Below are 12216 nucleotides of genomic sequence, written 5' to 3' on the forward strand. Positions count from 1 at the left end.
GAGAGAGCTATAAATAGGGAAGAGAGAAAACAAAAATAAAGTTCCAGAGAAATCCCTGAAGCCACATTACTGGGACTGGGGGGCGGGGAGACAAACGACATGATAAGGACAAGGGGACAGTCCCTAGCCCTTCATTAGGGAACGAGGCCGGTTTCTAGCTAGCTGCTCAGCGGGAGTCTCCAGGGAGCCGAGGTGGACAAGCATGGTGAGGGAGAAGAAATGGCTGCGGAGCTATAGGAAGTCTCGGAAGAGAGAGACTTCCAACAACATGGAGTTGAGAGCAGACGCTTAGGAGGAAGGAATGCAGGCAAAAGGAGAGAAAGCCAAGGTCAGCTGGGGTGAGGCTGGATACTCCAGGCGATCTTGGGAGGCTTGGCAGGTCTCAGCCTTCCTGACTGCACACACAGGCAGCTCTCCCTGTAACAGTCAGGATCTCCAGACAGCCTCCCCGTCTCCTCTCCATCCGGGTGCCTTCCTCACCTCACCGCAGAGGAGCCTGACCTGGCCGACTTACTTTTAAATTTTATGACTTAATTTTTTTTTTTTTACATTTATTCATTTTGGGGGTAGGAAAGCACATTCATGGAGGCCAGGGAACAATTTTGTGAAGTTCATTTTCTTCTTCTACCATGTGAGCTCCAGGAATCAAACTCAGGTCAGCAGTCTTGGCAGTCAGCGCCTTTACTCCCTGCGCTAGCTCACTGCTCCATGGCCGCCTTTACTCCCTGCGCTAGCTCACTGCTCCATGGCCGCCCTTACACACTGCTCATCACCCATTCCCATCAGACTCCCTGCCACACCCTTTTAGGTTTCTCTTAAGGCTTGGAATCATCTCTTTCTCTTTCTTTTCTTTTTTGAGAAGGTTGGGGTCTTGCTATGTAGCACAGGCTAGCCTCAAACTCATGATCCTTCTGGTTCAACCCCACACCTGGCATTGCTGGTCATTTTGTGATTCCTGGCCTTTGAGTTGTCAGAACACCAGGGGTTCCTGGAAGTCCTCACATATAAGACCGGAGTATGGTGCACACAACATGTATGCACAGCACCACGAGCACATGTGAGCACAGATGCAAGCATAGCACATATGTGCATCCGCACCACTGGTGCAATCGTCACACACAGATCAACGTGTATGCAGTGTCACTGTGGTGCTCAAGACACCACACACGTGTCTGTCCGCATTTGCCTGTTATACATATTTTTCTATTTGTCTCTCTTCAAAACCAGGGAATACAGGTTTTGGAAATTCCAAAGGTCTTGGCATTTAGAGTCAGGAATAGGGCTCAATCTGGCTTTTGACATTTTCAGCAACCAGCCCTGGGTGAGTCGCATTGCCTCTCTAACTCCTGTTCCCTCCTTTGTAGGCTGAGGTTGTAGCAATGAAATATTGAGAGTGATTTCAGGTGAAATTAGTGAAGGTAAGTACCACATGCTTGGTCTATACGGGGAGCTTGGGAAATGGCTCAGACCCATGAGCTGAACTTACACACACACACACACACACACGCATGCACACACACTCACATGCATACATGCACACACACACACACACACACACACACAGTCCTCAGACATGGGCTGACATCTTCTGCTTCTGGATTTGCGCCTGGAATGTATTTGTAGAGAATGCTGGTCTCTGAGCAGAAGCATTCTCAGTGGGGCCAGGTGTAGGATTTGGCACTTAGGAAGGAGGAAATAAATCTCTTCACAGGCCAGATGGTAAACCTGGTTTTGACACCCAAAAATGGGGATCAGGGGCTGAAGATGAACGGTCGTGCCAATAAATAAATAAATAAATAAATAAATAAATAAATAAATAAATAAATAAGGGGTTCAGGTGCTGGTTTGAGGATTACGGATCACACACACACACACACACACACACACACACACTGCCCACAGACTGGGCGTAACAAAATCAGGACAGGGCTGGAAAAAATGTGCACAAACCAAAGGTATTCAAACTTAGAAAAATAGAGCGTGCTGGTAATTTAACCCTATCTAGAAGTCAAAACTCAGCTAATGGGCCATGCACTTCATAGTGTCTAGAACAGTGGTTCTCAACCTGTGGGCCGCGACCTATTTTACAAACTGCTATCTCCAAAAGTATTTACCTTATGATTCATAACAGTAGCAAAATTACAATTAAGAGGTAGCAACGAGGATAATTTTGTGGTTGGAGGTCACCACAACATGAGGAACTTTATTAAAGGGTCGCAGCGTTAGGAAGGTTCTAGAAGATAGCGGGTTGTAAGTACTGTAACTGAGCCAGAAGGCGTCTCCGGCTCCTGCCACTCTCACTCATCCAAGCCCACCAGTTTGTTTTACGCGGTCATCTGTTAGCGGCTTCCTGCTTCCAGATATAAAGGCCCAGGTGACCACAACACCCTGGTCTCCCACAGGGTTAATGGCCTTCCCAGACTTGCCATCTCCTCTCCCTCCAACGACTCTAGGGAAAGGGGAAAGGGTCTGACTGAATAAGGCAAACTGCTTCCAGCTACGTAGCTGGACTTCAAGGCGAGGTTGAGGGGGCTTCTCTGCAGTAAATCTGGCAGGCGTTTGCCAAGCATAAGCAGACAGGACCAGGTTTCTACAGCAAATGGGAACACCGCACAGATGGGGCGGAGCCTTGAGCCACGCGCTCTGTGCCAATAAAGGCGGCGTTTTCCTACTTGCAGAGGCGGAGCCTCTACGCAATGCGGGTCTTTTTGAGGTTCCCTTCTTACTCTGAGTCGGCGGGGGCCCCCTAGTGCTGATCCTGGTTTGCTCCAGGTGTCTGGCGGGTTTCCCAGTTTCCTGCAGACCCTCTCCTACTCCAGCTGAAAGCGAAAACTTTCAGTGGTGCTTCTGGGAGGGGAGAGTACCGCCTGCCGGGAGCTGTGCCCTCTCCTGGGCCAATGTCTCCAACGGTTTTGTTTGTTTGCTTTGGGCAGGTGTGCGTGGATGTGTCTGTACAGGCCTGGAGTGGGAGGGGTCTGTTAACGGCTAGCGACGTCTTTCTGCGACTCAGCTGCAACCGCAACAGAGCGCGCAGGTCTGCACGTGCGCTCTGTTTGCACTCTCGCCGGGTGCTGACACTCGGGCTCGCGCGCGCGCAGAGTCTGGCGCGCGTGCACGTGCGTGCATGCGTATTCACGATGCCAGTTTTTTTGTTTTGTTTTTCCCTTCTCTTGGCCCTGTACCCCTTTTCCTGCCAGGAGGTGGCGCCCGATGCTAACTTCCCGCCTCCCAGTCAACTTCAGTCCCAGCACAGGTAGCGGTGAGGGCCATCACCCTCCGAGTCGTGGGCCTGCTTGAAATAGGAGATGGATAAACTGAGGTCCCAGGTAGTCAGCGATGTGCCTGTGTTGAGTGTGCCAGACCCCAAAGAGCGGAGGGGCAGTCCGGGGCCCGGAAGCCCAGCCCTGCCCATGCGGCGCTAGCTACAGACAGATTGACTTTATTCATGAACACGCTGGGGGGCGGCTGAGCCGACCCACCCGGGACACGCTCACACGGTGGGTGGGGGGCTCTCCATGCCACAATCACAACACACGACGCCCGCGCTTGGACCGAGCGGGCTGAGGGAGGGGGCATGGCACGAACTGGCTCCTGGTTTGGGTTAAAAAAAAAAAAATTTAGGGGTCGAAGTGGGGCTGCCCGCGGAGGTCCCCTCGGAGAACCTCTGTTGGGATGGGGAAGGAGCCATAGCTTTCCCATCTTGGTTTAAAAATACATAGAACATGCTACATCCGCGCAGACACTGGACCAGATGGAGGGTGAGGGGTAACACTGGTGGGGCAGAGCTGCCAGCTGGGCGTCTGCGCGACCCCAGTTCACGCCTCAGGGATGAACGCGGGCAGGTTAGACAGACGGAAGGGCAGGGCAGACACTAACACAGGCCCGAGGGCGGTGCCTCGGAGACGAAGGAAGATCTCGTGTTTGGGGGGAAAAGGTAGAAGGACAGCCCTGGTTCTGGGGATGAGGGATGGAACAGGGTCAGGGAAGGAATTGTGCTGCTGGTGCCGGGCCCTCCTGGACCCTTACGCCTCTGGCTCATATTCCTGGTATTCCTCCTGCAGTGGGGAGTGGGGTGGAAGAGAGAAGAACAAAAAGGAAGTGTTGGAGACTGAGTGGTCAAGTGCAGCCCGCCAGATCCCTCCCCAGCAAGGAGGGACAATGTTTGCCCCACCCCCAGGGTAGGAAGAAACCTGGAGCTGGGTCCCAGGCAGTTAGTTGTGTGCCTGGGTCCTAGCATTAGGCACCATCTGCCATCTGTCCTCTCCTCCCCTACTTCCACCCCCTGGAACCTGAGTTATTGAAGCCCTCCCCCCCCCTGCGCCCCCCAGTCCACTTCTTACGTTGGGGACCTCCCACCCAGCAAGGGGTGATGTCATCTTCAGGGATGCCCCTCCCCCAGCCCTGTGGTCCCCTCACCTGCGGTGTTCCCTCATAACTTTCCCCTTCAGGTTCCATCAGGGGTTCAATCAATGGCTCTTCAGCGGCTTCTTGGGCCACCTCCTCTGGCTGTGGACAGAGGAAAGCAGGGCTGTGTGGGCAGCTGGACACTCCTTACAATCCTATGCTAGCATTGCCGTGGGTTGCTTGGAAGAGTGAGGTAGACTAGGGTAGCTTGGCAGTGCAAGGGGTATTTGGGCGAGGTGTCCATTTGGAGGTGTTAAAAATGAGAAGAAGATGGAGGTGTGACTGGTGAATTCCCACCCAATCATCAGGGGAAGCTAGGAATGCGGAGGGAGGGTGGAGCACTCTGCTGCTCAGCCCAGCACCTCACAGCCTCTACCTCCATCCCTGAGACTGAGTAGATAGGAGACAGCTGATGGGTCTCCCGGTTAGGCGCAAACTACTGGACTGACTATAGGACCCAGGAGAGAACTCCGGAAGCTTCCCTCTCAGGCTTATGGGAGCTGCAGGCTCAGGTCTGGGGCTAGAGAGGGGCTCTGTGCCATTCCCTCCACTGCCTTCCACCCATCCCTCCCTCCCCCAGGGCCGAGCTTGGCCTGATTTCTTCACTGTAGCTATTTTAAGATAAGCTGGAAGCAACAGCTCATGGTGTTGCTTGGATGTGTGAGCTAAGACTCTCCCCTCCCCCCTGCATCTGCTGCCCAGATGGGCACAGACCAATGAGCATGGAGGTAGAGGTCTGCTAGACACATGGCCCGCCACCTGCAAATGAGCACATATATGTAAACACGCCATAACTTGGTGTGTATGCATGGCTGTAGAAGACCGCGTGTGGACTGGCACATGCCTAGGACCCTGAGAAGTTGGCACTTCCAGTTGCCTTAGTCCCATGGGTGGCTTCAGCTCCTTGGAGTCCTGTCTACCTGCATCCCTTTGGGTAGAGGGCTTTACATCTCCTGTAAATGAGGGTGGCGGCTCAGTCCTCTCTTTGTGGGGATGACCAGAGAGATGAGAAATATTAGTTTGTCTCAAGTTACCCAGCTACGACCGGAACCCAGGAAAGACACAGTTCAAAGTCCCAGCTTGAGGCCTTCAGGGTATAGCTTCATGCTAGAACATGTGTCTAGCGTGTTAAAGGCCTTGGCTCAATCTGCAGCACCCCCATCCCAAATAAATCCCAGCTTGAGCCCTTTGTGTGGAAGCGAGTACGCCAGGACAGTAGAAAGACTCAGCACCTAACCACAGTGGAACATGGACCCTGGGAACGGAGAATGATGGTGAGCTTGTCCTCTTCCTGATGACATACTCATGAGATTAAAAAAGCACCCCACAAGTCTGCAGTGATGGAAGTCAGGAAGCAGGTGCCCTGAGGGAGTAGGCAGGGTCTGGACTGAAAGGAGCTAAGGGAGTCCCTCCATGATCCAGGCACATTCCACCGCCTCATGTAGGGACCCTAAAGGCAGCGTAGTGCAGGAATTCTGGAGGCTGGCATTTTGTGTGATGAGCTGATTGCTGGCTTCATTGGGGAGATACCTTTCCAAAATGCCTTTCTTTTTGGGGTGTGTGTTTGTGTGGGGGGGAGTTAAAGCAACCTTTTTTTAAAAAAAAGATTTATTTTTTTGCTGGGCTTTAATCCCAGCACTTGGGAGGCAGAGGCAGGCGGATCTCTGTGAGTTCAAGGCCAGCCTGGTCTACAAGGGTTAGTTTCAGGACAGGCTCCAAAGCTACAGAGAAACCCTGTCTCCAAAAACATGTATGTATGAGTGCTTGTCTGCATATATGTCTTCTATATGCCATGTGTGGGCCTGGGTCCTAAAGAGTCCAGAAGAGGACATTGGATCCTTTGGAATTGGAGTTACAGATAGTTGTGAGCCACTATGTGGATGCTGGGAACCTAACTCAGTTCCTCTGCAAGGCCATTGCTCCAGTCCTACAAGAAAGAGTCTTACATAGTCCTGCCAGGCCACATGTGGAGCATTCACCGTTTGCCGGCCAGGCTTTCTATCGTGGTGGTTCTCAAGGTGGAGTCTTTAGACCTGCAGCGTTACAGTCACCTGTGTGGTTTTGTCTCCTGACTTCTGCCTCAGGACCTTTGTGTTTCCTGCTCAAAACAGCTCGAAATACAGTCCCGGCACATCTCCGGGCTGTCCAATGGCACCTCCCCAGGGAAACTCTCCTAGCTCAGGTCACAGTGCTTTGCCCCATCACAGCGTTCTCGTCTCCACTGCGCATGCACACCTGTCTGACGCCCATGCGCACTGGCTGGTTTTGCGCTGTGATCTCTCACTATCTCAGTAGCGTGAATGCAGGGCCCCACCCACTGTGAAGCCACTAAGAACAGGTCTTCGCTGGCACAGACATCTATTCAATGAAAGGAAATGACTGAACAGGCCGTGGCTTGTTCAGATGTGCCCAGGAATATCTGGAATCATGCCGGTAAGCGGGCTATGCACTCACAGCCCCTTCTGGGTCCCTTCACAGGGAGCATGGCATCCATGCACACCTCCCCACGGCTTCATTCTGAGCCCAGTGTAGCCCAGTCTTGTAGGAAAAGAGGCAAGTAAGCTTGTGCCCCAGGCAGGGGGAGTAGAGGTGGATGGTGGCAGGCATATGTGCCCAGCATGCCCGACATGTGCTGGGGGATCACTTGCCTTCAGGTCTGTGGGGAACTCTTCCTTCTTCACCAGGCCTGTGGCCGCTGCAATGTTCCCAGCCCCAGAGAACACAGCGCCTCCCAGATGTGATGCCTGCTCCTTGGTTTTCTCAGCCACTGGAGCAGGGAGGTATTGGGGGAAGGGTTCAGTGCCAGCCCCCCCCCCCATAGTGTCCCAGAGTCTTCCTTCCCCAGGGGCAACCCCACAAAGAAACCTCAGGAGCCCCCATACCCCTCCCCAGCATAAAGTACTAAGACTGGTCTGGTACCTGAGGCCACACCTTGGACCACTCCCTCTTTGGTCTTGCTTCCTATAGGGAGAAAAAGGAGCATATTTAAGAAGTCTGAGCATAGCAAACAGAGATTCCAACCCAATGCGGGGGTCATGCAGAGAACCCAGATAGCAATGCGTCCCCTGAACTGCCTCCCTGAACCCCCACATCCCACGGTTCTCACCCCACGCTAATTACACTCAGTTCCTACACGTATTTCCTCAGGCCTTCTGCCCCCCTGCCCCAACATCCACACCCCCCAGTGGAGGCTGCCTGAGTGGCTCTTAACTTCTCCCGGTCTGCAGCCTGGGCAGTGGGAGGGGGGTTGGATATCTCTCTCTTTATAGTTGGAAACCAGAAGCTCAGTAAGGGCCCTGCAATTGGTTAGGAGCTGAGTGAGCGAGCATTTAAAGCCGACTTGAAACTCCTGCTCCCAGGTACTGATGTGTAGCCCAAGATGGGAGGTGGTGCTGGGAGGAGCAGAGACAGGCGTTTGGAAGATGCCCTTGGTGCCCCGTGTATGTCTCTCATGAGCAGGTCCTCCAAACAAGGGCCAGTTCTTCCTTTTGACTAAAGCAGAGAATGTTAGGTGCAGGTGAGTCTAACGTTGATGTTCAGACTGTAGAAGGAACTCATGACACTGACTGGGTCTTCGTCAGATGCTGACGTGGTACTGAAAGAGGCGAGAAGTTCTGACCACGGGGTGTGTATCCTCCTGGGCCTGGGCAACCTGCCACGTGAAGACTTAGCAGCCAGACAAAGGCTAGTAAACCTAGGCTAGGGCCAGTACAGAGAGGGCGAGACTAGGTTAGCCAGGGTCAAGGGTGAGGCCCGGCTGGGATGAAGTGTGCCCCAAACTAAGGTCAGCCAGAAGTTGGAGGTGGAAGGGACAGGAGTCATGCCATGCATTATTCATTCCCTCTTTGACAAATTGTTTGTGCATTTGATGTGCAAGGCCTGTCTGACTGTCTGATGGGCCCGTGGCCCATTGTCTGACCTGGAGTAGTAGGGAAAGAATATTTAGACTTCAGGGACTTCAAGAGGTGGCACATTGATATTCTAGAAGGAGACTAGGGAGGGGGAACCAGACAGGCAAAACACCACCCGAGGACCAGAAACATTGGGTATGGTGAAAAACAAGGCTGGAAATGCAGGCTGAGGTAGGGCCACGAGGGGTACTGCATGCTAGGCTACAGGAGCCGGGGTCATAACGCAGAGGTTTCTGGGCAAGGGAAGACTAGAAAGAAGTGTCTGCCAAGGAAAAAGCCTCCGTGACTTGGAGAGGCAGAGCCTATTAGCAGAGAGAAAATAGTGGGGTTTAAGAAGCGAAAGAGACGAGGGACGAGTAAAAGGGGGGCAGAACCTGGCTAGGCAGATGTGGGCTCAAGGCTGGGCTTACCTACCGCTGCTCTTTCCTCAGGTGGCAATGCCTCCTGGTCTCCCTACAATTTACTCGCCTGTAGCTTGGAGGGACAACTGTGAACTGGTCAGATCATGTCAGTCTCTCCTTTAATGGCAATTTCAAGGATGCTCCAACCTGACACACAAGGTCTTCTCGTGAACTGGCTCTTGCCTACCGACCTGAGCTCGTCCTTCGCCATGACTCCTGCCCTCTGCTCTTCAGACCATTCTAGGTCCTCATATCCCGCCTTTCTGCCTTCCCAGGCCCCTTGGTGTTCAGGCCTGTTCCACACACACCACCCTCACAGGTAGCTCCCCTTTGGCTTTCTTCCCCCAAATGATTCCCATACTTGATGTTAGATCCACCCCGGAAATGCTGTGCCTCACCACGAGGAATTCGTAGTTTTGTTCCCTTGCCTCGTCACAGCCCAGCATCCACACAAGGCTTGGCACAGAGTATGTTTTTAATGAGCACAATCCAAATTTGCTATGACCTTGGGCAAACTGTCCAGCTCTTTTATATCTTTTTCCACAAGAGCAAGCCCTGGCCCACCATATGAGCTCCAAAATGAGTCCGCTAGCTTCCATTTCTAGCCTTATCTCTCCTTATGGAAAGAACCCTACAAAGTCCTTTCACACTCTGGGTGAGAGACATTAACCTCCTGACCTTTGTCCTGATGCCAGCTGACCTCTGAGAGGAGTGTGAACTGGAGGGAGAGCTGTGGTAAACCCACAGGCAGTGTGTGTGTGTTGGGGGGGGCAGGTAGCTGGAGAGAGCCCGCCAATACCCAGGGAAGGTGGGGCTTCCTGGCTGGATTCACACCCCAGCTTCAGGCTTTCCCAGCTGTGTGACCTTGGGCAGCATGGTTAGCAGAGGGCCCCAGTGTCCCCAATCTGTAGAAAAAAAGGCCAGGAGCATCAGATGCTGTGGCCTTTCACGACACTTGGCCTCAAGTAAAGGTTCCCCATCAGGTCACTATTAATAGTGATGTCGGGATAAGAAAAAGGAAACTTTGGTGAGCTCACTGCATTGTCCCGGGTCTTTCATTTGAACACCATCTTCACTAGCTCCCACCCTGTTCCCACCTCCCTCTGGTCAATTCCATGAGCTGGCTGTGTCCCCAGTGACCCCTACTGACCTCGCCCATCTGCTGACTCATATTCTCACGCTCAGACCCCTCAATCTCTCTGAGGACCCTTCCTGGTACCCCCAGAAGACACCCAGCCCTGCAGCCCCTTGCCCACCAACGTAGAGGACGCCCTCCTTGGTCTTCTCTGCTGCCTCGGTGACCCCCTGCTTGGTTTTCTCGGCTGCAGCCACAACGCCCTCCTTGGCCATGGACAGGCCCTTCATGAACACGTCCATCCTGGCGGCCTGGGGAGGGCGAACACACAAGTGCCAGGTCCTGGCTCCACACCTTCACTCCGGCCCTCCCGGGGGACCTGGTGCCCCCTCCCTCCATCCCTGAGAATTGGCGCGCTTCTGGGCCCAGAGTCCCCTCCTACCCACTCCACTCCCCAGCTCTAGGCCTCAGGGCCATGCTGCGGTGAGTCCTAGCGTCCTTGAAACCCCGGGACGCGGGAGGGGCCACCACCTCGGTTATCCGGAGATCTGCAACCTGCAGGCCCGCAGAACCGGAAGCTGGGCTCGGCGCGAACACCCGGACCCGACACACGCACACGACAGTCACACGGTCAGCATGCAAACACACACCATGGACATGCTCACGTGCACACACAAGACACGGGCGTTCAGAAGCGCATGGACACTCTGACACACGGGCACGGACGCACGTCCGCACATCCACCCAGAGTGTAGCAACCGAGAGGACAGACACACGCATCCTGCAGTGCACCTGCCCGCGCCTGCCCAACACTTTCCACCTTCGTGCCCACGTTTCTCCCCAGTGCAGTTTCCATTTCCCTCCTCACCTCACCCTCAGTCCCTTTGGACCCCAGTTCGATCCGCTTCCCTGAGCCTCACCTGGGTTTCGGGGCCGGGCTGGGGATGGAGCTGTGGTGGCGGCAGCGGCGAGCAGACGCCGAGGTTGGACTACGCGGGGCAGGGTTGGGATTGGAGCCAGTGGGGTCCGGCCGTGGTCAGGAGCTTGGGTCACTGGCCCTGAACAGGAACGCAGCAGTGGTCCGGCCTCGGGTGCGCTGCCACCAAAGGATGCTACTCGCGCGCTCCGGCTCAGCTCCGGCTCCAGCTCTAGCGCTGCGGCAGCTCTGAGCTCAGCACCCCCCCTGGTGGCCGCGCCGCCCCTTCCGCCTGACTGACAGGGGGCGGGGAGGGTGACATCTCCTCAGAGCAGGCAAGCCTCCCGGGGAGGGCCTCTGACGTGTAGTCGGGGACCCTGGTGCTTGAGACGCTAGTCTTTGGGGAGTATGGGAGGGGGCAATGCGGCGAGAGAGGAGTGGAAAAGAAATGATGCGGTTGGCTTGGGAGTTGAGATAGATTCGAATCCTAGCTGGGTTTGTTAGTGACTGTGGGATCTTGAACCGCTTAGCTCTCCTTTTGAAATGCCAGTTCTCTCTTCTGTAGAACCAAGCAGGGAGTCAATACCTGTCTGGGCAGCGCTTAGATGTGTAGTGCAGGTTCGAGGGTGGAGACTGGGGGAAAAAAAGCAACACAAGGACTTGACCTCAGGGAGATGCCGCGTGTATGCACTCATGCCCACGCAGATATGAGAGGTAGGAAACAAAATAAATGTATCCACACTTAAACCAAACAGGGTTATTTCAGCTGCGAGGGGTGCTGGGAAGATAGTGAGATGCTGGTGTGAGAGACAGGGCTTGAGGCAGAGTCAGCAGACAGCAAAGCCCTCTGCGAAGAACCTTCTTGGAGTAGAGAGATCCCGAAGAAGCACCAAAGCAGACCAAGAAAGGCGAGGGTTCGATCCACATAGCCGGACCTTCAAGTGCAAAGGTCAGAGGCACTACCACGCCAAGGGGCAGTCAGAAGGCAGTGCCACCTACAGCAAGAGCTAAAGAGAAGAGGACATGGACCTTTGAGTATAGTTACAGGTGGGGGTTCCAGATGCACAATGGGACCTCAGTCAGCTCCATGACAGAATTGTGCCCAGGCAGGTGTGGAATGGCAGGTGAAAGGGACCCTGTCAGTTCAGGGAGTCGAGGGAGGAAGTAAAAACGAGGTGGCACTTAACGCAGGCGTCACCGAATGAGTACGATGTTCCCTCGGGAACAAGGTCGGAAGGGTGTTTTAGGCTGTGGCTATTACACAGGCAAAGGCAGTGGGGACAGAAGCACGGGTGTGTGAGAGATGAGTGATGAGCTAAGTCCGCCTGCCTCTGCCTTCTGAGAGGTTTGTCCAAAACTCTGGTGTCTGGGAAGCCCTCATAGCCTGCTCAGCAATGGGCTCAGCCCCACTCCAGGCTGCACGGTCGCCTTCCCAGAGATGGAGCTGCCTGGTGTTTGGTCATAGGTGTCTCAGATGCTTAGGTGAGCTGCAGGATTTCTGTGTCCTGC

General features: G+C 54.2%; 1 protein-coding gene across 2 annotated transcripts; it reads right to left on the minus strand.

Moving 5' to 3' along the window:
• Positions 1–3423: 3423 nt before the first annotated feature.
• On the minus strand, positions 3424–10988 carry Sncb (synuclein beta). Of its 2 annotated transcripts, none has more exons than XM_057788108.1 (6): positions 10712–10988; positions 9973–10102; positions 7324–7365; positions 7049–7171; positions 4417–4502; positions 3424–4055 (listed from the first exon to the last, which is right to left on the minus strand). In XM_057788108.1, the coding sequence occupies exons 2-6, from the start codon at positions 10091–10093 to the stop codon at positions 4023–4025; spliced, it is 405 nt and encodes a 134-aa protein (XP_057644091.1). In that variant the 5' UTR covers positions 10094–10102; positions 10712–10988; the 3' UTR covers positions 3424–4022. The 2 variants fall into 2 exon arrangements, with proteins under 2 accessions (XP_057644091.1, XP_057644090.1); XM_057788107.1 differs by having other exon boundaries at positions 4417–4506; positions 7053–7171; positions 10712–10984.
• Between the last annotated feature and the right edge of the window lie 1228 nt (positions 10989–12216).

Source organism: Chionomys nivalis, chromosome 13 (assembly GCF_950005125.1).
Source record: "Chionomys nivalis chromosome 13, mChiNiv1.1, whole genome shotgun sequence".
Lineage (NCBI taxonomy): Eukaryota > Metazoa > Chordata > Mammalia > Rodentia > Cricetidae > Chionomys > Chionomys nivalis.